This window comes from Anolis sagrei, chromosome 2 (genome assembly GCF_037176765.1).
Source record: "Anolis sagrei isolate rAnoSag1 chromosome 2, rAnoSag1.mat, whole genome shotgun sequence".
Taxonomy (NCBI): Eukaryota; Metazoa; Chordata; class Lepidosauria; order Squamata; family Dactyloidae; genus Anolis; species Anolis sagrei.
Window position 1 is genome coordinate 302,187,587 of NC_090022.1, and position 24,978 is coordinate 302,212,564.

Genomic DNA, 24,978 nt, shown 5'->3' on the forward strand with positions numbered 1-24,978 from the left:
CTTTGGTGTGGTGGTGTCTGGAGCAAGGTGAAAACTACCCTGAGTTGCAACAATAGGGTTGTTGAGACAGTTTTAACTAGAGGATTTTAACATCAAGATGAGTTATTTTAATGTTTTTGTATGTGTATGGTCTAGTATGTTTTGGCATTGAATGTTTGCCGTTTATATGTTGTGCTCCACCTTGAATCCCCTGAGTTGGGGCGAGAAGGGCGGAATAGAAATGCTTTCAATAAAGAAATAATAATAATAATAATAATAATAATAATAATAACAATGCCAGAATTGAAAAGTCGACAACAGATCCCAAATGTAGACTCCACTGTCGGTTTGCTACTGGGCCTAATTCAAAGTGCTGGCTTCGGCCTATAAAGCTCTAAACTGTTCTGGCCCAATTTACCTGTCCGTACGTGTCTCCCTTTACAAACCATCGAGGACTCTAACATCGTCTGGGGAGGCCCTGCTCTCGGTCCCGCCTTTGTCACAAATACGTTTGGAGGGGATGAGAGACAGGGACTCCTCAGTGGTGGCCCCTCGGCTATGGAATGCCCTCCCTAAGGAGATCAGATCAGCTCCCTTGCTCTTAACGTTTCGGAGGCAAGCTAAAACATGACTGTTCAAGCAAGCGTTTACAAATGCAGCGTAGCTAATATAGGAAATTGAACGATTTGACAATGGAACTGGACAACGCTTGATAATAATGAGACACGAATGATGTTGTTTTTATTGCTTTTGTGGTGTTTTATATTGTTTAATATTTTAATCTGTATTATGTTTTTATATGTACTGATTTGTTCGAAACCGCCTTGAGTCACCGATTGGCTGAGAAAGGTGGTACACAAATACAGTAACTAAATAATATAGACTCTGCAAGGAAGCAGATGAAACAATCGATCCCATCCTCAGCTGCTGCAAGAAGACGTGCAGACAGACTACAAGCAGAGGCACAACACCGTTGCTCAGATGATTAATTGGAACTTGTGCCACAAATCCCATCTGCCTGCAACAAAGACCTGGTGGGATCACAAGCCGGAAAGAGTTACAGAGAATGAACACGTCAAGCTACTCTGGGACTTCCAGATTCAGACAGACAGACACTCTGGAGCACAACACTCCTGACCTCACAATCATGTTAAAAAACAAAGTATGGATTGTGGATGTCGTAATCCCAGGTGAGAGCAGGATTGCAGAGAAACAACTGGAAAAGCTGACACGATATGAGGATATAAAGATCGAACTGCAAAGACTCTGGCAGAAGCCAGTCAAGGGGGTCCCAGTGGTGATTGGCACACTGGGTGCAGTGCCTCAAGACCTTGGCCTGCACTTAAACACAATCGGCGCTGACAAGATTACCACCTGCCAACTGCAGAAGGCCACCTTACTGGGATCTGCACGCATCATTCGCCGATACATCACACAGTCCTAGACACTTGGGAAGGGTCCGACGTGGGATCCAATACAAAAGCTAGCAGAGAGTCTGCTGTGGACACATCTTGTTGTGTTTCAAATAATAATAATAATAATAATAATAATAATAATAATAATAATAATGGAGTTGTTATTATAGGTAAGCCCTAGAGCCAAGAAGGAGAGGGGCAATTCAGGAGATAGAGAGCAAAGGCAGTCTACAAAGCAGTCCTGGGCCAAGTTCAGCCCTCCCTCCAGGTGTTTTGGACTCCAACTCCCACAATTCCTAACAGGGCTGAACTTGGCCCAGGACTGCTATCCAGGAAGCAAGATGTCACTGACCATGCTTGGCGCCAAGGAGGGAGGGCATTGGCCATGAGCTGCTCTGACCCACTCATGGGCACTAAAGGACCCATTTCCTCCAATGGCAATGGTCACAGTGACAGGTTGCATTGCATTGGAGGAGACGAAGACAACAGAATGCCTGGACCATGCAATTTCTGGTGCTTTGCTGAGGCAGGAATCCTCCCAAGGAGGAGTGGAGGTCAGGCAGGGTTCAGAGGTGGGCGGGAGGCAAAGGTCAAGGGAATCCTTGCTGACCATCCCTCCCTCCTTCATTCCAAGGGTCTGGGGCCCTACTCCTTGCAAATAGCAACCTTCTACAAGCCTCCTATACTAGTTATTTCTTATGTATAGAATTGTGGTCACTTACTAAATTGTATGGATATGATTTAGGAAGCAGTTTTTCCTTAACTCTATGTTGGTTGAGGGTGTGGGAGGAACTGCAGTATCATGTGACCAGATCTGGGACTGTTCAGACTGAGACTCCAGTTTAGAAGTAGTGTTTTTGTATGGTCAGTGCCATGATGACAGAGAAGAAACTGGGTTGTTGTAGGTTTTTTCGGGCTATATGGCCGTGTTCCAGAGGCATTTTCTCCTGACGTTTCGCCTGCATCTATGGCAAGCATCCTCAGAAGTAGTCCTGGGCCCTGTCCTGTTCAACATCTTTATTAACGACTTAGATGAAGGGCTAGAAGGCATGATCATCAAGTTTGCAGATGACACCAAATTGGGAGGGATAGCCAATACTGCAGAGGACAGGAGCAGAATTCAAAACGATCTTGACAGATTAGAGAGATGAATGGCCAAAACTCACAAAATGAAGTTCAACAGTGACAAATGCAAGATACTCCACTTTGGCAGAAAAAATGAAATGCAAAGAGACACAATGGGGGACAATGCCTGGCTCGAGAGCAGTACGTGTGATAAAGATCTTGGAGTCCTCATGGACAACAAGTTAAACATGAGCCAGGAATGTGATGTGGCGGCAAAAAAAGCCAATGGGATTTTGGCCTGCATCAAGAGGAGCCTAGTGTCTAGATCTAGGGAAGTAATGCTACCCCTCTATTCTGCTTTGGTTAGACCACATCTGGAATATTGTGTCCAATTCTGGGCACCACAATTCAAGAGAAATATTGACAAGCTGGAATGTGTCCAGAGGAGGGCGACTAAAATGATCAAGGGTCTGGAGAACAAGCCCTATGAGGAGCGGCTTAGGGAACTGGGCATGTTTAGCCTGAAGAAGAGAAGGCTGAGAGGAGATATGATAGCCATGTATAAATATGTGAGAGGAAGCCACAGGGAGGAGGAGGAGGGAGCAAGCTTCCTTTCTGCTTCCCTGGAGACTAGGACGCAATGGAACAATGGCTTCAAACTACAAGAGAGGAGATTCCATCTGAACATGAGGAAGAACTTCCTGACTGTGAGAGCCGTTCAGCAGTGGAACTCTCTGCCCCAGAGGGAGTGTGGTGGAGGCTCGTTCTTTGGAAGCTTTTAAGCAGAGGCTGGATGGCCATTTGTCAGGGGTGATTTGAATGCAATATTCCTGCTTCTTGGCAGAATGGGGTTGGACTGGATGGCCCATGAGGTCTCTTCCAACTCTTTGATTCTATGATTCTATGATTCTAGTGAAGTCTGTTGGAACTAGGAAAAAGGGTTTATATATCTGTGGAATGACCAGGGTGGGACAAAGGACTCTTGCCTGCTGGAGCTAGGTGTGAATGTTTCAACTGATCACCTGGATTAGCATTTGATGGCCTGGCAGTGCCTCTAGCATTCTCTCCTGACGTTTTGCCTGCATCTATGGCAAGCATCCTCAGAGGTAGTGATGTCTGTTGGAACTAGGGAAAAGGGTTTATATATCTGTGGAATGACCAGGGTGGGACAAAGGACTCTTGTCTGTTGGAGCTAGGTGTTAATGTTTCAACTGATCACCTTGATTAGCATTTAATGGCTTGGAAGTGCCTGGGGGAATCTTTTTTTGTTGAGAGGTGATTTGATGTGCCTGATTGTTTACTCTCTGTTGTTTTTGCTGTTGTAATTTTTGAGTTTTTTAATACTGGTCGCCAGATTTTGTTCATTTTCATGGTTTCTTCCTTTTTGTTGAAATTGTCCACATGCTTGTGGATTTCAATGGCTTCTCTGTGTAGTCTGACATGGTGGTCAACAACAGCAAAACAACAGAGAGTAAGCAATCAGGCACATCAAATCACCTCTCAACAAAAGATTAAACTTTCAGCCTTATAAGCAATGCACCTGTATACCTGTATGCAATGTACCTGTGTGCTGAATACTGTTATTTTTTAACCAAGACTATTCATTTTTGGTCCCTTGAGAGCATGATATTTAAATCAAGATGTTTTAAGGTAGAGGAGATGCTTTGGGGCAACTGAAAGAACATTCTGATGGTCTGCTATATATTTTGTGCGTTGGCATAATCTTTGTTCTTAACAGTTCAAAGGGATAACTGGGTATATCAGTCTAACAACTGAGAAACCTAGTTGTTGGAGCTCAGCCTGTGATTGTGTTTCAGGATCAGGATGCTTTGGATGTAGAGAGTGATGTCAATGAGTTTCAAGATGAGTTTTAAGATGGCAATGGTTTGGTCAAGGATATTGATGCAGAGAATGACCAGGCGATCCCTGTAGTTTCCTGTGATAATGTCCCCAAGGGGTGTGAGGATGATAGTGTGCTCTCTGAATTGTTACCATGTTTCCCATGATAGGGAACATGAAAACAGCTCGGCACCTGGCCCAGGTGCAGAAATGAATGAGCAAATAGATAGACAGGAGGAGATCAGTCAAAACAGGAGAGCCAAACAGTGGCTTCGGCGTTCTGCCAGGCTCTGAGAGAAAAGATAAGCAATTCTCAGCTAAAGCAAAACCAATTTCTGAGTATTAGAGACATAGCTAACGAGTAGATAAAAGTCCCAAGTACAGGATCTGTAGTCAGATGAAGCATCATTTGGAATCAAGTCAAGATCTCCTTGTTTCATGGAAGCTTTGCTTGGAAAATTCATGTTTTAAGTGCCTTTGTTTCATGGTTTTGATTCTTGGGTTCTATGCTTTTATATTCATGCCTTGGATTCATGTTTCCTGATTTCTTGCATTTTATTTGGGAAGTTTTGACTTTGTTTTTATGGATTTTGCTGGATTATTGCCCTGAACTACTTTGTCCCTGCTTATCTTCCTATCTAATTGGATTTACCTATTTCTTTAAAGTGCTTTTTTACTTTACTGCTTTTTAATTATCTTCAATAAAAGGATTGTTTTCCCTATCCAACGGTGTGGTGTTTAAAGTCAGAGGGCTTTTCCTATCCTGGCTTGCGGTACTAATTTGCCTCGCATTAATACTAGTTTTTTGTTTTGTTTTTTGTAGTGTCAGGAGCGACTTGAGAAACTGCAAGTCGCTTCTGGTGTGAGAGAATTGGCCGTCTGCAAGGACATTGCCCAGGGGATGTTGCCCAAATGTTTTGATGTTTTACCACCCTTGTGGGAGGCTTCTCTCATGTTCCCGAATGGGGAGCTGGAGCTGATAGAGGGAGCTCATCCGCGCTCTCCCCGGATTTGAACCTGCGACTCAGATGTGCTTTGAGCTCTTCTCAGGAAGATCACACTTTACATAAAGGTTATGATTATTCCAAATGGTGTGAATGCCAATTAATTTCCAAAAGACACACTTCCAAAAGGCTATGGAGATTCAGGTTTTCCAAAAGGCTATGATCTCAAAGGTCATCCTCACCCGGAAGGCCTCTCGCAGCCCGCCTTTGGCCGCCGCCTCTGCAGTGGTTCCTCCGGGCCCCTCCTTGCTCTGCCAGGGCTTCTTGGCTTCCCGCTGCCCCTCGGCCCGCAGGCTCTCCCCATAGACGTCCACATAGAAGAAGACGTAGTCGCCGTCGGTCATGCTCTCCAGCTGGGCCAGGTGCAGGATCTGGTGGAGCATCTCCAAGGGCCCACAGATGTAGATCACTGCAAGGAGAGAAAAAGTGAGGGGCACAGAAGGGATGGTCACAATGACAGCAATCATTGTGCATAGTGTCTAGATCTAAGGAAGTAATGCTACCCCTCTATTCTGCTTTGGTTAGACCACATCTGGAATATTGTGTCCAATTCTGGGCACCACAATTCAAGAGAGATATTGACTCTAAGCTGGAATGTGTCCAGAGGAGGGCGACTCAAATGATCAAGGGTCTGGAGAACAAGCCCTAGGAGGAGCGGCTTAAGGAGCTGGGCATGTTTAGCCTGAAGAAGAGAAGGCTGAGAGGAGATATGATAGCCATGTACAAATATGTGAGAGGAAGCCACAGGGAGGAGGAGGGGGCAAGCTTGTTTTCTGCTTCCTTGGAGACTAGGACGCGGAACAATGGCTTCAAACTACAAGAGAGAAGATTCCATCTGAACATGAGGAAGAACTTCCTGACTGTGAGAGCCGTTCAGCAGTGGAACTCTCTGCCCTGGAGTGTGGTGGAGGCTCCTTCTTTGGAAGCTTTTAAGCAGAGGCTGGATGGCCATCTGTCAGGGGTGATTTGAATACAATATTCCTGCTTCTTGGCAGAATGGGGTTGGACTGGATGGCCCAGGAGGTCTCTTCCAACTCTTTGATTCTATGATTCTATGATTACTCTCATTGGCATTATCTATATATATAAAAAAGCTTAAGGGCGTCCTTAGGCATTCAAAAACGGAGAAACCACCGGACAAAATCTCACCAAATTTGGCCTTCTAATACCTCTTCCCCCAAGGTATGACCAACAACCCTCAAAACACCAATACGCAACAACACAAACGCACAATACCCTAAAAACACGGAGCATGCGCAGAGGCCTCGGGAGGAATACGATGAGGAGGAAGGACTCAATTTCCCAGCTTCCCCCGCGCCCAAGTTGCCCTCCGCATGCTGTAACTCTGCAATCCTGATCTATCTTGTTGAATGGAAGCTTATCCTGGCTCACCACATGAAATCATAAAAACTTCCTCTTTAAAGGTATTTTTATTGCCCTGGCTTGTTGACCATGTGGTCATTCCCCATTGTCCTTTCTTCTTCTGCCTTTGCCTTCCTTCCACTGAAGACGCATTTTGCCTCCCTCCAGGCAAAATGTAACTGCATGGATATTTTGACTTTTTTTACCCTTTTACCTTCCTTAGAATATCAGTTTTAGCGAGCTAGTGAGCGCCAAGACCTTTTCTATCTAGAACGGATTTCTTTTCTCAGATAAATATTTTGAACCTAATGTTCTGTCCCTGCAATCCTGTTCCGTCCTTTTCAATGGAACCTTCTCCTGGCTCACCACATGAAATCATAAAAACTTCCTCTTTAAAGGTATTTTTATTGCCCAGGCTTGTTGGCCGTGTGGTCATTCTCCATCACCCTTTCTTCTTCTGCTTTTGCCTTCCTTCCAGTGAGGACACATTTTGCCTCCCTCCAGGCAAAATGTAACTGCACCAATATTTTGATTTTTTTACCCTTTTACCTTCCTTAGAATATGAGTTTTAACGAGCTAGTGAGCGCCAAAGTCTTTTCTATCTAGAATGGATTTCTTTTCTCAGATAAATATTTTGAACCTAAAGTTCTGTCTCTGCAATCCTGTTCCATCCTGTTCAAGGAAAGCTTACCCTGGCTCACCACATGAAATCATAAAAAACTGAGCGCCAAGACCCTTTCTATCTGGAATGGATTTCTTTTGACTTCAATAAATATATTTTGAAGTTGTGACTCTGCAATCCTGTGCCATCTTGTTGAATGGAAACTTATCCTGGCTCACCACATGAAATCATAAAAACTTCCTCTTTAAAGGTATTTCTATTGCCCTGGCTTGTTGGCCATGTGTTCATTCTCCATTGCCCTTTCTTCTCCTGCCTTTGCCTTCCTTCCAGTGAGGACACATTTTGCCTCCCTCCAGGCAAAATGTAACTGCATGGATATTTTGACCTTTTTACCCTTTTACCTTCCTTAGAATATCAGTTTTAGCGAGCTAGTGAGCGCCAAGACCTTTTCTATCTAGAATGGATTTTTTTTCTCGGATAAATATTTTGAACCTAAAGTTCTGTCTCTGCAATCCTGTTCTATCCTGTTCAATGGAAGCTTACCCTGGCTCACTACATGAAATCATAAAAACTTCCTCTTTAGAGGTATTTTTATTGCCCTGGGTTGTTGGCCATGTGGTCATTCTCCATTGCCCTTTCTTCTTCTGCCTTTGCCTTCCTTCCAGTAAGGACGCATTTTGCCTTTCTCCAGGCAAAACCTAGCTGCATGGATACTTTTGATATTTTATCTTTTTACCTTCCTTAGAAGATGAGTTTCAGTGAGCAAGTGAGCTCCAAGACCCTTTTCTATCTGGAATGGATTCCTTTTGACTTCAATAAATATATTTTGAAGTTGTGACTCTGCAATCCTGTGCCATCTTTTTGAATGGAAGCTTATCCTGGCTCACCACATGAAATCATAGAATCATAGAGTTGAAAGAGATCTGGTGGGCCATCATCTAGTCCAGTGGTTCTCAACAAGTGGATCCCTAGATATTTTGGCCTTCAACTCCCAGTAATCCTAACAGCTGGTAAACTGGCTGGAATTTCTGGGAATTGTAGGCCAAAACACCTGGGGACCCACAGGTTGAGAACCACTGATCTAGTCCAACCCCTTTCTGCCAGGAAGCAGGAAAATTGCATTCAAAGCACCCCTGACAGATGGCCATCCTGCCTCTCTTTAAAAGCTTCCAAAGAAGGAGCCTCCACCACACTCTGGGGCAGAGAGTTCCACAGCTGAACACCACACATAAGTTTCTACTAGTTATGAAGTGTGCTTCTGGCACTCTGCTCTATTTTTTGGTGGCTTCACCCCAAGTGAGGGTTATTTTGAGCCTAACACCTTCTATTCCCAACGAAAATCAGACAGGGAAATTCTCTGGTGAGATATCAAGGTTGAAGCAGACATCCTCCAACCTGAAAACAAACATTTTGATCATGCTCATCTTTTACTCTCAAAGCTGACATTCTCTTTCTCTTCTCGGGGTAGATTCTGCTCTTCTTAAATGGAAATTATGCAAGGGGTTTTTGCAATGTAAACCATCTCTGCTTTCAATCATGGTCATGCAAGAAGGGGGAGGTCCACTCCCGCAGTTTGGCCAAAGGACTCCCAGTCTTGGCAGAATCATGGAAAGGGCTGGACCCTTGTTTGTTGTTGTTGTTGTTGTTGTTGTTGTTGTTCTTGTTGCTTGTCCCTTGTAAGCCACCCTGAGTCCCCAAGGTAAGATGGTTGGCGGGGTATAAAATTAAAATTATTATTATTATTATTATTATTATTATTATTATTATGTTAATTTCCCTCCCACTTTTTCTCTCCACAAGGAGACTCCAAGTGGCTTACGTCAACATCATTTCAATACAATTAAAAATCTGCAAATATACAAATCTTAAAACACACACACACACACACATATATATATAATTAAAAATACTTTCTGCCATATCTTTTTTGGATGTTTTAAGTAAAGATATGGATAAAATATGGGCCAACTATGCTGATCAAGGATATGGAGAATTACGAAGGGACCTCCAAGGGCCATCTGGACCACCCCCCACTCGGCTAGGCAGGAGGACACAACAACAACAACAATTCTTTATTGATTACTCAATTTTGACCATATCAAAAACATGCAAAACATACAAAGCATACACACTTGCCCATACATACAGTAAAACCATATATGAATACAAGGCATCCCGGCCTACTGGCCTGTCAACCCACTCCTAAATGATTGTGCAACTACAAGATGAAAAAAAAATTATTTCCTTAAAATAGGGTTTGGGTGGGGGCGAGGGAAAGTAAAACTAGTGGCATGTCCATATTAAATTTTTAAATTTGAATTTTGTTGGTAGTTGCAAGATCACCGCTCTCTGCTTCCATCTTCTCGCGGATGGCCAGCGCTTTTTGTGTAAAAGGGGTCAATTTTAAAATAGAGTTTTTATCTGCACCCTGTAGGAGGATGTGCAATTTCTCCTTATTCTCAGGAGGACACAATCAAAGCACTCCCAACAGATGGCCATGCAGCCTCTGCTTTAAAAGGAGAAACTTTTTTTGATGAACTTCAAGCAAAATTGGGACTTTTTCAGAACTTTTTCACAGCCAATGTGAATGGTATGGTGTTAGAAAAATGCTACCAAAGTCGAAGAGTGATGGTTACATAGTGTTATCTGAAGGAAGCGGGATAATAAGAGGTAACAATAAATCCACAGACATTGCGTGCGAGGCAGCGAGGATAGTCTTTGTCGTAGTGGCAAGCCGGATTGCTGCTTAGCTTTAGGGATATATACCATGAATGCCTTTCCAAATACAGAATCGCTTCTTGCTCGCTCTCAAACATCATAGAATCCTAGAATCCTAGAGTTGGAAGAGATCTGGTGGGCCATTATCCAGTCCAACTCCATTCTGCCAAGAAGCAGGAATATTGCATTCAAATCACCCCTGACAGATGGCCATCCAGCCTCTGTTTCAAAGCCTCCAAAGAAGGAGCCTCCACCACACTCTCCGGGGCAGAGAGTTCCACTGCTGAACGGCTCTCACAGTCAGGAAGTTCTTCCTCATGTTCAGATGGAATCTCCTTTCTTGTAGTTTGAAGCCATTGTTCCATTGCGTCCTAGTCTCCAAGGAAGCAGAAAACAAGCTTGCTCCCTCCTCCTCCCTGTGGCTTCCTCTCACATATTTATTATACATGGCTCTCATCATATCTCCTCTCATCCTTCTCTTCTTCAGGCTAAACATGCCCAGCTCCTTAAGCCGCTCCTCATAGGGCTTGTTCTCCAGACCCTTGATCATTTTAGGCACACGCAACACTACCTTATATAGGGTAAACAGGAAGCAGAACAATGGGCCACTAATTGCTGGCCTGCACTGCTGGCTAAAAGAATGTAGCCTCGCCCCGCCTCTCAAACAAAGCAACACTCAAAGCAGTTAATTTTAAACACTTACTCAGATTTCTAGTGCCCTCTAAGACAAGGCTTAGCTTTAGTGATATATACCATGAATGCCTTTCCAAATGCAGAACACCTTCTTGCTCGCTCTCAAACTCACTCTCAGTCATGGAAACCAACAACTTCAAGGTCATGTTTTTCTTTTCTTTTTCTTTTTTTGCAGGAAGTCCAATGCCACGAACGAAGGCCTGCCAGTCCCTCCTGGCCACGTGCCCGTTCGTGGCACCTGGAAACCCCTTTGGGACTTTCTGCAAAAACCAAGTGACGTGATTGAAAACCTTCTCAAGACCTCCCCAGCCAGTTTGAAGCATGCATTTCAAACTCGTGTCGCCATGTGTATTTAATTCATTCATCTCTGTCCCCTGTATTTCATATCTATTTTATAGTAATACGTTTTAACGCATACCTTTTATAGAACTACATTTTAATAGGTGTGTTTTTAGGCTCTTTGCATGCTTGCTTGCATGCTGGTCGCTTCCTAACCCTAACCCTAACACATTTAATCAACTACCAAACTCACAAATTTTGTATTTTGTCTGTTTGTTTGCTTTGTTCTGTTAGAAATATAATATAATTGACTGGTTGCCCTGACACGACAAATAAATAAATAGGCTCTTTGCAAATGATTGTGTGTTTTGAATGTGATTTGACCCACTTCTAGACACAAGGAGAGGAGAATAAGAAATAAAATAATAATAATAATAATAATAATAATTGTTATTATTATTATTTTACTGACACAAAAACACAGTACATCACAGCAAAGAGGTCTATATGCTGGATTTTGTTGTTGTTGCTGTTGTTGTTGTTGTTCCTCTGTGCCACAGAATAGGGAGGGGGCTGGCAGTGTTTGCTACCCCTGGTCAAAAAAAATATAGAGCTGAAGAAATGCTCTCCTTCCCTTCCCTTCCCTTCCATTCCCTTCCCTTTCCCCCCAAGACAGAGCAGCAGCAATGCTCTCCCTTCCTTCCTTCCTTCCTTCCTTCCTTCCTTCCTGCCTGCCTGCCTGCCTGCCTGCCTGCCCGCCTGCCCGCCTTCCTTCTTTCTTTCTTTCTTTCTTTCTTTCTTTCTTTCTTTTTCTTCCCTTCTTCCATCTTCTCCCAGGACAAAGCCACAGCAATGCAGTCAGCCTTCCTTCCTTCCTTCCTTCCTTCCTTCCTTCCTTCCTTCCTTCCTTCCTGCCTGCCTTCCTGCCTTCCTGCCTGCCTGCCTGCCTTCTTTCTTTCTTTCTTTCTTTCTTTCTTTCTTTCTTTCTTTCTTTCTTTTTCTTCCCTTCTTCCATCTTCTCCCAGGACAAAGCCACAGCAATGCAGTCAGCCTGCCTTCCTTCCTTCCTTCCTTCCTTCCTTCCTTCCTGCCTGCCTGCCTGCCTGCCTGCCTGCCTGCCTGCCTGCCTGCCTGCCTGCCTGCCTTCCTGCCTGCCTGCCTGCCTGCCTTCTTTCTTTCTTTCTTTCTTTTTCTTCCCTTCTTCCATCTTCTCCCAGGACAAAGCCACAGCAATGCAGTCAGCCTTCCTTCCTTCCTTCCTTCCTTCCTTCCTTCCTTCCTTCCTTCTTTCCCTTCTTCCCTCTCCCTCCAAACAGTGCTGCAGCAGTGCTCCCCCTCTTCCTCTTCCTTCCTTCCTTCCCTCCCTCCCTCTCCAAGATATAACTGCAGAAATGCACTCCCTCTTCCTCTCTCTTCCTCTGTCTTCCTTCCTTCCTTCCTTCCTTCTTTCCTTCCCTCCCTCCCCAAGATATAACTGCAGAAATGCACTCCCTCTTCCTCTCTCTTCCTCTGTCTTCCTTCCTTCCTTCCTTCTTTCCTTCCCTCCCTCCCTCCCCAAGATATAATTGCAGAAATGCTCTCCCTCTTCCTCCCTTTTTGTTCCTTCCTTCCCTTCTTCCCTCTCCCTCCAAACAGTGCTGCAGCAGTGCTCCCCCCTTCCTCTCTTTTCCTTCCTTCCTTCATTTTCTTCCCTCTCTCCAAGACATAACTGCAGAAATGCTCTCCCTCTTCCTCCCTTTTTGTTTCTTCCTTCCTTCCTTCCTTCCTTCCTTCCTTCCTTCCTTCCCTTCTTCCCTTTTCCTCCAAGACAGCAGCAGTCCTCTCCCCTTCTTCCCTTTTCCTTCCTTCCTTCCTTCCTTCCTTCCTTCCTTCCCTCCCTCCCTCCCTCCCTCTCTCCCCAAGACATGACTGCAGCAATGCTCTCCCTCTTCCCTTCCCTTCCCCTTCCTTCCTTCCTTCCTTCCTTCCTTCCTTCCTTCCCTAGTCAACCCAGAGCTGCAGCAGTGCTTTCTCTCTTCCTGCCTTTTCCTTTCTTTCTTTCATTCTCTCTTTCTCCTTCCCTCTCTCTCTCTTCAAAGCTTGGGCAGACAGCTTCCTGCCAGCATTGCAAAGCTGTTTTCAACATATTTGAGGAAGGGGGGGGGAGGCAGATGGGAAAGAGTCCCCTGGGAGACCTAGTGCCTGGCAGAAGGGGGGGGGGGTCTCTCCATTGATCCCCCCCCCCAAATATCCCCTTAAAGCAAAGGCAAAGGTGGCCCCTCCCGCTGAAGAAGAAGAACGTGGAGGGTCCTGGAGTGCGGCCCCCCTTCTGCTGGGCTCCTAATTGGAAACAGAGGGGCCCCGCCCGAAAGAAGGAGAACCAGCCAGCCTCCCCCCCCCCCCCCCCCCCGCGCTTCCCACCTTGTCCGGCTCCAGTTACAGGAAGGAGGGGGCGGCCTGGACTGGCACCAGAGAGAGAGAGAGAGAGAGAGAGAGAAAGAAAAGGGGGGCTGTAGGGGAGGGGGGTACAAGAGCCCCCCCATAAAAGAAGCCATATCTATGAGTGCCCCCCCCCATTTCTCATTATGCCCCCCTCCCTCCTGGCACTGCAGGAAGGAAGCGGGTATTGAGCAAGAGTGGCAAAGCTGGGGGGGGGGGCACCAAAGAGGCAGCCAGGAGAACCCATCCCACCCAGAAGGGTCATCCAGTCCACCCCCCTTCTTTCTTTCTTTCTGCCAGACAGGGAGATGCCATCCAAGCCCTCCCGACAGATGACCAGCCAGCCTCTGTTTAGAAACCTCCCGAGAAGGAACTCTATCATCCTCATTGTTATACCTCTATGCCAATGTTTCTCAACCTGGGGGTCGGGACCCCTGGAGGGGTTGTGAGGGGGTGTCAGAGGGGTCACCAAAGACCATCGGAAAACATGGCATTTTCTTGGTTGTTGTAGGGTTTTTTGGGCTCTGTGGCCATGGTCTAGAGGCATTCTCTCCTGACGTTTCGCCTGCATCTATGGCAAGCATCCTCAGACGTTTTGCCTGCATCTGTGGCAAGCATCCTGAGGATGGTTGCCATAGATGCAGGCGAAACGTCAGGAGAGAATGCCTCTAGACCATGGCCATACAGCCCGAAAAAACCTACAACAACCCAGTGATTCCAGCCATGAAAGCCTTCAACAATACATTCAGAATGTATAATTTATTTTTATTTATTTACTTTATTTGTATACTGCCCCTCTCAGCCAGAACGCTCTTTGATTGTAGGTGAACTATAAATCCCAGTAACTACAACTCCCAAAGGTCAAGGTCTATTTTCCCCAAACTCCATCTGTGTTCATATTTGGGCATATTGAGTATCCGTGCCAAGTTTGGTCCAGATCCATCATTGTTCGAGTCCACAGTGCTCTCTGGATGTAGGTGAACGACAACTCCCAAACTCAAGGTCAATGCCCACCAAACCATTTTCTCTTGGTCGTGGCAGTCCTATGTGCCAAGTTTGGTTCAATTCCATCATTGGTGGGGTTCAGAATGCTCTTTGATTGTAGGTGAACTATAAATCCGAGCAACTACAATTCTCAAATGCCAAGGTCTATTTTCCCCAAACTCCACCAGTGTTCACATTTGGGCATACTGAGTATCTGTACCAAGTTTGGTCCAGATCTATAATTGTTCGAGTCCACAGTGCTCTCTGGATGTAGGTGAACTACAACTCCCAAACTCAAGGTCAATGCCCACCAAACCCTTCCAGTATTTTCTCTTGGCCGTGGCAGTCCTATGTGCCAAGTTTAGTTCAATTCCACCATTGGTGGAGTTCAGAATGCTTTTTAATTGCAGGTGAACTATAAATCCCAACAACTACAACTCCCAAATAACAAAATCAGCCCCCCAACCCCACCAGTATTCAAATTTTGGCGTATTGGATATTTTCCAAATTTAGTCCAATGAGTAAAAATACATCCTGCATATCAGATATTCACATGACGATTCATAACAGTGGCAAAATTACAGTTGTGAAGCAGCAACAAAAATAGTATAGTTGGGGGTCAACACAACACGAGGAACTGGATTACGTGGTTGCGGCATTTGGAAGGTTGAGTAACACCACTCTATGCAAATACCCGCACTGATTGGCATTGCAAACTACATGGCTACTCAATGCTCTTCCAGCTTGCTCACTGCAATATTCACACTTGCTTCAAACAGACACAGATATATACGCTCCACTTGCCTCGCCTCCAACAGACCTCTGAGGATGCCATTAGCCACAGATGCAGGTGAAACGTCAGGAGAGAATGCTGCTTGGACATGACCAGACAGTCTGGAAAACTCACAGCAAGGCCCAGTGAACACCTCTCAAACAGAGGATGCCTCCAGGCAACAGAGGCCAGGCTACCTCTATGCAGATACCCTCACTGATTGACCAGCCTTACAGCTGCAAGGCTACTCAATGCTAACCAAGCTTGCTAACTGCAACAACAACAACAACAACATTTTCTCTGAGGATGCCATTAGCCACAGATGTAGGTAAAACGTCAGGAGAGAATGCTGCTGGAATACGGCCATATAGCCCTGAAAACTCACAGCAACCCAATCAAGGCCAGTGAACACCTCCCAAACAGAGGATATCTCCAGGCAACAGAGGCCAGGCTACCTCTATGCAGATACCCTCACTGATTGACCGGCCTTACAGCTGCAAGGCTACTCAATGCTAACAAAGCTTGCTAACTGCAACAACAACAACAACAACAATATTTTTGTACCCCGCCACCATCTCCCCAAGAGGACTCGGAGCGGCTTACATGAGGCCAAGCCCAACAACAACAAAGCAAACAGTAAAAACAACAAAGCAATAAGCAAATAAACAATACAATTCATATAACTCACATACAGACAATAACACGCAAAGATTAAAAATATTCACACTTGATTCAAACAGACAAGAGTTACTGGGTTTTGTAGGTTTTTTCAGGCTATGTGGCCATGTTCTCCTGACGTTTCGCCTGCATCTATGGCAAGCATCTTCCTCACCTACCTCTGAGAATGCTTGCCACAGATGCAGGTGAAACGTCAGGAGAGAATGCCTCTAGAACATGGCCATATAGTCCGAAAAAACCTACAACCACCTAATGATTCCGGCCATGAAAGCCTTCGACAATACATTAGACAAGAGTTAATTCTTCCCACCTTGGATATTAATGCACAGATATAGATACACCCCACTTGCCTCACTTCCCACAGACCTCTGAAGATGCCATTAGCCACAGATGCAGGTGAAATGTCAGGAGAGAATGCTGCTGGAACATGGCCAGACAGACCTAACAAGTCACAGCAACACACTTATTATTGCTGTTGTTGTTTACAAGGATTACAGAAGGGACTCCCTTCTGCCATAAAGGAAGGCACAATCAAAGCCCTCCTCACAGAGGTTCATCCAAACTCTCGCTTGACTTGCCAAGCCTTTGTTCTCATAGCATTATAGAGGTGGAAGTGACCCCAAAGTCCACCCAAGCCAATCCCATTCTATCATGCAAGGAACACACAATCCAAGCCCTCCTGACAGACGGCCATCCGGCCTCTGTTTAGAAACCTCCAGAGGAGATTCCACTGGGCTCAGTGAGGCAGCATTGAGTTCCACTGCTCAGTTCTTCTTTCCCTGTCATTTGGACTCATGGCTCCGTTGTGTCCTGTCCTGCCAAAGCAGAGGAAAACAAGCGTGGGACCTCCTTCCAAATATGTAAACATGGCTCTCGTCTCCCTCTCGCTGCCTTCTTTCCTCCAGATAAACATCCCTGGCTCTTTAAGACGCTCTTCAGAGGGATGCATGGCTTCCAGACCTTTGGACCTTCCGTCCGGTCCATCTCCATCATCATCATCTTCATCATCATCATCATCATCATCGTTGTTGTTATTGTTATGTTTATAACTGGAGTTTTCCAGGCTGTCTGGCCATGTTCTAGAAGCATTCTCTCCTGACATTTCACCTGCATCTATGGCATTCAGAAGAAGACTTACAAGTCACAATTGGGGTTTTCTGGGATTTTATGTTAGTATTGTATTCATAGAATCATAGAATCATAGAATCATAGAGTTGGACCTCCTGGGCCATCCAGTCCAACCCCATTCGGCCAAGAAGCAGGAATATTGCATTCAAATCACCCCTGACAGATGGCCATCCAGCCTCTGTTTAAAAGCTTCCAAAGAAGGAGCCTCCACCACACTCCGGAGCAGAGAGTTCCACTGCTGAACAGCTCTCACAGTCAGGAAGTTCTTCCTTGTGTTCAGATGGAATCTTCTCTCTTGTAGTTTGAAGCCATTGTTCCGCGTCCTAGTCTCCAGGGAAGCAGAAAACAATGCCCACTAAACCTTCCAACCTTCCTTCCTTCCTTCCTTCATTTTTTTTGCTTCCATCCTTCCATCTCTTTCCGTCCGTCCCTCTTTCTCTCCTTCTTTCCTTTCTTCTCTACCTCTTTCCTTCCTTCCTGCCTTCGCTTTTTTGCTTCCATCCTTTCTTCTTTTCCATCCCTCCCTCTTTCTCTCCTTCTTTCCTTCCTTCGCTCCCTCTTTTCTTTCTTCCCTTTTTTCTTTCCTTCTCTCCTTCCTTCTCTACCTCTTTCCTTCCTTCCCCCTTTTTTCTTTTCCTTCCCTTTCTCTCCTTTCTTCCTTCTCTACCTCTTTCCTTCCTTCACTTTTTTACTTCCATCCTTCCTTCTCTCTTTCCATCCCTCCCTCTTTCTCTCCTTCTTTCCTTCCTTCACTCCCTCTTTCCTTTCTTCCCTTTTTATTTCCTTCTCTCCTTCCTTCTCTACCTCTTTCCTTCCTTCCCCCTTTTTTCTTTTACTTCCCTTTCTCTCCTTTCTTCCTTCTCCACCTCTTTCCTTCCTTCGCTTTTTTGCTTCCATCCTTCCATCTCTTTCTGTCCCTCCCTCTTTCTCTCCTTCTTTCCTTTCTTCTCTACCTCTTTCCTTCCTTCCTTCCTTCCTTCCTTCGCTTTTTGCTTCCATCCTTCCTTCTCTGTCCGTCCCTCCCTCTTTCTCTCCTTTCCTTCCTTCGCTCCCTCTTTCCTTTCTTCCCTTTTTTCTTTCCTTCTCTCCTTCCTTCTCTACCTTTCCTTCCTTCCCCCCTTTTTCTTTTCCTTCCCTTTCTCTCCTTTCTTCCTTCTCCACCTCTTTCCTTCCTTCGCTTTTTTGCTTCCATCCTTCCTTCTCTCTTTCCATCCCTCCCTCTTTCTCTCCTTCTTTCCTTCCTTCCTTTGCTCCCTCTTTCCTTCCTTCTTTCCCTTTTTTCTTTCCTTCTCTTCTTCCTTCCTTGTCTAACTTTCCTTCCTTTTCCCTTTTTCTTTCCCTCCCTATTTCTCTCCTTTCTTCCTTCCCCACCTGTTTCCTTCCTTCGTTGTGCTTCCATCCTTCCTTCTCTCTTTCCATCCCTCCCTCTTTTTCTCCTTCTTTCCTTCCTTCCTTCGCTCCCTCTTTCCTTTCTTCCCTTTTTTCTTTTCTTCTCTCCTTCCTTCTCTACCTCTTTTCATCCTTCCCCCCCTTTTCTTTTCCTTCCCTTTCTCTCCTTTCTTCCTTCTCCACCTCCTTCCTTCCTTCCTTCCTTCCTTCCTTCGCTCTTTGCTTCCATGCTTCTAGGTCTCTTTCCTTCTTTCTTTCCCTCCCTCTTTTTCTCTTTCTTTCTTTTTTTCTTTCTTTCTCCCCTTCCTCCCTTCCTTCCTTCCCTCCTTCTTCCTTCCCTTTTTTCTGTATCATCATTTAGCTTTTGAGTGGTTTTTTTGGTCATTTCCTCTGTTTTTGGAGAAGTTTTTATGAATGATGGTCACTCGTTGGTCTGTTATGGGTACAGTGTCGAAATGTCATGTCTATTCATCCAGTGGTTTTTGAGTTCAGTTAATCCCACAAACGAACATTCCATTTTTATTACATTTTAATGTTTTAATTGTATTTATAGTATGTTCTTAATTTGTACTTTATAGTTGTGGAGGCATCAAATCGTTGCCGATTGTGAACCGCCCTGAGTCGCCTCCAGGCTGAGAAAGGCGGTAGATAAATGTGGTAAACAAATAAACAAATAAACAAACAAAAGGTCAAGCGAGAATGCTTCTGCAACATGGCCAGACAGCCCGGAAAACTCACAGCAACCCAGTGATTCCAGCCACGAAAGCCTTTGACAACACCATAAAAACTATTGAGTTGGCTTGCTCTGTCCAGGGCTGGGCGCAGGGTCATCCTTGCAGGTGGCCAAAGCAGAGCAGGACTTCACCAGGTCCTCAGCCTGGCTACACAAATGACCAGCCACTGCCAGAAGGGACAGAGAGCTTCATCTATGCTGATGATCGTGCCATCACCGCTCAAGCAGGGAGCTTTGAGACGGTTGAACAGAAGCTCTCCAAAGCTCTAGGGGCTCTTACTGCCTATTACAGGGAAAACCAGCTGATCCCCAACCCATCTATAACACAGACATGTGCCTTTCATCTCAAGAACAGACAAGCATCCCGAGCTCTGAGGATTATTACCTGGGAAGGGATCCCACGGGAGCATTGCAGCGCACCCAAATACCTGGGAGGAGTCACTCTGTACCGTGCTCTGACCTACAAGAAGCACTGCCTGAACATCAAGCAAAAAGTGGGTGCTAGAAACAATATCATACAAAAGCTGACTGGCACAACCTGGGGATCACAACCAGACACAGTGAAGACATCTGCCCTTGCGCTATGCTACTCTGCTGCTGAGTATGCATGCCCAGTGTGGAACACATCTCACCACGCTAAAAGAGTGGATGTGGCTCTTAATGAGACATGCCGCATTATCATGGGGTGTCTGCGCCCCACACCACTGGAGAAATTACACTGCTTAGCCGGTATTGCACCACCTGACATCCGCCGGGAAGTAGCAGCCAATAGTGAAAGGACCAAGGCAGAAGAGACATCTCCAGCTCATCCCTTGTTTGGGTAAGCCAGCATGTCAACAACTTAAATCAGGAAATAGTTTTCTAAGATCTACAGAGACACTCGCTGGAACACCTCGGCAAGCGAGAGTCCAAAAGTGGCAGGGGTACCAGCCAATAGTGAAAGGACCAAGGCAGAGACATCTCCAGCTCATCCCTTGTTTGGGTAAGCCAGCATGTCAACAACTTAAATCAGGAAATAGTTTTCTAAGATCTACAGAGACACTCGCTGGAACACCTCAGCAAGCGAGAGTCCAAAAGTGGCAGGCTCAAACCCAGAATCTCAATCAATGGCTGAGACCAAAGGAGAGACTCCCCCCTGGGCACACAGAAGACTTGGAAGGTGCTGAACAGACTGCTCTGGCACCACGAGATGCAGAGCCAACCTCAAGAAATGGGGCCACAAAGTGGAGTCCACGACATGCGAGTGCGGAGAAAACCACTGACCACCTGCTGCAATGCACCCTGAGCCCTGCCACATGATGCACAAGGGAGGACCTCCTTGCAGCAACGCCAGAGGCACTCCAAGGGGCCAGAGACTGCTCAAAGGAATCTAATCAACTACCAAACTCGCAAATTTTGTATTATGTCTGTTTGTCTATTTGTTTTTTGTTAAAAATGTAATACAAATATCTGGTTGCTGATGACACGATAAAGAAATAGCCTGGCTTGGAGGACTGCAGTGGACCCCCCGCCCCCAATGACCTCCTTGTGGTTCCTTTCCCCCTTAATTTTGGCCCAGGACTTGCACCATGGAGCTATCTTCCTCACAGGTGTAAACAAACCTCCCTGCGGCACAGCCCCCCCCCCCCCCTCCTCCATTCCTGTTTGGTCTGCTTCTCAGAAACGGGCTCTGTCCCTCTAATGCTCCCTTCCCATCAGGAGACTTTGCCAGGTTTCAGTGACCCCGAGGCCAAAGGCACCTGACCCGCCCCCAGGAGCAAGGCGTGGGAGAAAGGGAAGGGTGGCTGCGGTGCATCTGCACTGCAGAATTAATCCAGTTTGGCAACACCCTCACTAGAATCATAGAATCATAGAATCATAGAATCAAAGAGTTGGAAGAGACCTCATGGGCCATCCAGTCCAACCCCATTCTGCCAAGAAGCAGGAGGCAATGAGACCCCCGGAAGGAGTTGTTTGGCCAAACTCTTGAGGCAGAGAAGGCGAATAACCTTGCAAAACTACATCTCCCAGGATTCCAAGGGGGGTTAAACCAGGTATGGGCAAACTTGGGCCCTCCGGGTGTTTTGGACTTCAACTCCCACAATTCCTAACAGCCTACCGGCTGTTAGGAATTGTGGGAGTTGAAGTCCAAAACACCTGGAGGGCCCAAGTTTGCCCATACCTGAGTTAAACTCTGTCCATTCTACAAAATGCTGCATCCTGCAAGATGCTGAGAGCAGTTGGATATTAATGAGAGAGTTTTCATTGGAAGATACAGCTATATTCCCTTTGTGTTACTTAATCACAGAATCATAAATTTGGAGGAGATGATGATGATGATAATTATTATTATTATTACTATTATTATTATTATTATATTGGAGCTGTCATAGACCTGTCAGCAGCATGTGACATGATAAATCATTGCCTCTTCCTGATAAAAACTCACAATATCGCAAAGTGCTACAACCTCATCTGCTTCATAAGAAATCTGCTACAAAACAGGAGCTTTTTTGTTGAGTTCTACGGCCAGAGACACACAACCTCACAACCTCTGATGATGCTTGCCATAGATGCAGGCGAAACGTCAGGAGAGAATGTATTGTCAAAGGCTCTCATGGCCAGAATCACTGGGTTGTTGTAGGTTTTTTTGGGCTATATGGCCATGGTCTAGAGGCATTCTCTCCTGACGTTTCGCCTGCATCTCTGGCAAGCATCCTCAGAGGTAGTGAGGTCTGTTGGAACTAGGAAAGTAGGTTTATATATCTGTGGAATGACCAGGGTGGGACAAAGGACTCTTGTCTGCTGGAGCTAGGTGTGAATGTTTCAACTGACCACCTTGATTAGCATTTGATGGCCTGGCAGTGCCTGGGGCAATCTTTTGTTGAGAGGTGATTAGATGTCCTTGATTGTTTCCTTTCTGTTGTTTTGCTGTTGTAATTTTAGAGTTGTTAAATACTGTGGCCCAAAATCAACTTTGTCGTTAGTTGATTTTGGGCCACAACGACACCTGGCAGGGGACCGCTAGTAAATTATAATTATATTCTCAATTCACTTCTGACAGGATAAATAAAAAAATAAATTATTATATTTATTTCTACACCCCTTTTTCTCTCCACAAGGGGACTCCCCAAGGGCCACCCAGAGCAAACTTCTGCCAGGCAGGAAGGAAGGCACAACTAAAGCCCTCCCAACAGACGTCCATCCAGCCTCTGTTGAAAAACCTCCAGAGAAGGAGACTCCTGCGTCTCAGGGCAAGGCTCCGGCTGGCCTCTTCTTGGCACGAGCGCACACGCGTACATGCTGTTTTAGCCATCCAGCAACATCTGCAACGCGTTCGCAGTTGTGTAACCCAAATTCCACAAGTGTAACCGCGGCGCACGGAGTCACGCACGCCTGGACGGGGCATTGCCAGCCATGAGTATCTTCCATGCAGGATTATGGAGACGGGGCCAGATTATGCAAGTGACAAGGACTAAAAAACCTCTGCCCTCCAGGTGTTTTGGACTCCAACTCCCACAATTCCTAACAGCCTACCGGCTGTTAGGAATTGTGGGAGTTGGAGTCCAAAACACCTGGAGGGAGGGTTGAATTTGGCCCACTCCAGCTATACAAGGAGACTCTAGACCAGTGTTTCTCAACCTTCCTAATGCCGTGACCCCGAAACACAGTTCCTCATGTTGTAGTGACCCCCAACCATAAAATTATTTTCGTTGCTACTTTAGAACTGTAATTATTCTACTGTTATGAATCGTAATGTACATGTATTTTCATTGTTACAAATTGAACATAATTAAAGCATAGTGATTAATCAGGGAAACAACATGTTTTGGGGAGGTTGGACAATGGATGATGGGATCTAAAGTACCTCTGACTTCCACAGACCTGGGTCGCCCAGCTCGGGGGGCAGGGCCTGGACCCCGAGGGAGCCATTTTGAGGAGGGGGGCAGGGCCAAAGGAGGTGGCCTCGCGACCCCTCCAAAATGGCCAAGCAACCCCCCTGGGGGTCGCAACCCCCAGGTTGAGAACCACTGCGCTAGACTTTCCATGATTGCCCAACGAAATTCTACAGCTGAGATCCTGCAGAGCACAGCAAAACAGAAACCCTTTTTCTTCTGCAGAAGGACCTCCTCCCTTCTCAAAAGACACCCCCCCCCCCAATCTCTCCATTTAGCCATGACATCACCATCCGTCCAGACCTGCCAGGGTCCTCCAGAGGCCTTGGCCAATGACATCATCGCTCTGCACCAGACTCCAGAGACCCCGCCAGACACCACGCTCGTCAGCCCCCCCCCCCCCCCCCCCGCGCAGTCATAGAATGGGAGGGGGCTGCAATGGCCGAAGCCTGGGGTGTGATGGTGGAGGGAGGGAAGGAGGCAGAGAAGATGCACCTCTGCAAAGAGCCAAACAAACACACTGAGTGTTGGAGTTCAGCCTGCGATTGTGTTCCAGGATCAGGGGGCTTTGGATGTGGGGAGTGATGTGAATGAGGTTCAAGATGAGTGTCAAGATGGCAATGGTTTGGTCAGTGATATTGATGCAGAGAATGACCAGGAGATCCCTGTAGTTTCCCAGGAAAATGTCCCTGAGGGGTGTGGGGATGATGGTGTGCTTTCTCAATTGTTACTAGAGAGTTCTCATGACAGAGAACATGAAACTAGCTCAGCACCTGCAAAAATTAATGAGCAAGTAAATAATGAGCCAAAAGGTAAACGAGAAGAGTTCGATCAAAACAGGAGAGCTGAGCAATGGCTTAGGTGCTCTGCCAGGCTTCGACAGAAAACAATAACACAGCCTCAATTAAAGAGAAACCAATTTCTGACTGCTAGTGACCTAGCTAACGACAGGATAAAAGTCTCAAGTTTGGGATGTGTAGTCAGATGAAGCATCATTTAGAATCATGCCAAGTTCTTGTCCTAGTTTCATGGAAGCCTTGCTTTGAAGTTTCATGCTAAGACAGGCCCGTAGCGAGGATTTTGATTGGGAAGGGGAGTCTGAGTTTGATTCGGGGGGGGGGGGGGGGGGGCTCAGGATCTACCCTAGCAAATCTTTTGTATCATTATCCCAATACCCCCATGCATATAGGATATATTGAGCATGATGATCAGATCACGATATGAATAAACATAACAGTTTAAATAATGCACCAGGAAGACCTTCTCGAAGCCACCCTGAGAATTTCGGGGGGGGGGGGCTGAAGCCCCTTAACCGCCCCCCCCCTCCCCGGGTACAGGCCTGTGCTAAGATATTCCTGATTTTCTGGATTATATTAGAGTTGTGTGGACTTTGCTTTTATGGACTTTGCTGACTCTACCTTGGACTAATTTGTTCCTGCTTATCTTCATACCTAATTGGATTTACCTATTCCTTTAAAGTGCTTCTTATTTTGCTGTTTTTTTACTTATCTTCAATAAAAGGATTGTTTTTCCTATTCAATGTGTGGTGTTTAAAGTCAGAGAACTATTCCTGTCCTGGATTCCAACACTGAGGTTCTTAAAGAGAGTTTAGGTGATTCTCTCTCAGGAGAACTCTCAGGACTGTAAGCCTGCATGGTAGGGTTGGACTAGATGACCCTTGTGGTCCCTCCAAGAGCTACAGATTTTTTACTTACTTTCATTAAAAAGATTGTTTTTCCTATTCAACGTGTGGTGTTTAAAGTCAGAGAACTATTCCTGTCCTGGATTCCAACACTGAGGTCCTTAAAGAGAGTTTAGGTGATTCTCTCTCAGGAGAACTCTCAGGACTGTAAGCCTGCATGGTAGGGTTGGACTAGATGACCCTTGTGGACCCTCCAAGAACTACAGTTCTGGACGTTGAACCCAAAGAATCCTAGTGTTGGAAGAGACCCCAAGGGCCATCCAACCCAGCTCCATTCTCCCAGGTAGGAAGGCCCAGTCAAAGCCCTCTCAACAGATGCCTCT

General features: G+C 45.9%; 1 protein-coding gene across 2 annotated transcripts in view; it reads right to left on the bottom strand.

Moving 5' to 3' along the window:
* Positions 1–24,978, bottom strand: part of NPR2 (natriuretic peptide receptor 2) — an 84,657-nt gene that overhangs the window by 46,934 nt on the left and 12,745 nt on the right. For both annotated transcript variants that reach the window (XM_067464708.1, XM_067464707.1), the window contains exon 2: positions 5,485–5,711. In XM_067464708.1, the coding sequence (XP_067320809.1) occupies positions 5,485–5,711 (227 nt within the window). The remainder of the gene's footprint in view (positions 1–5,484; positions 5,712–24,978) is intronic.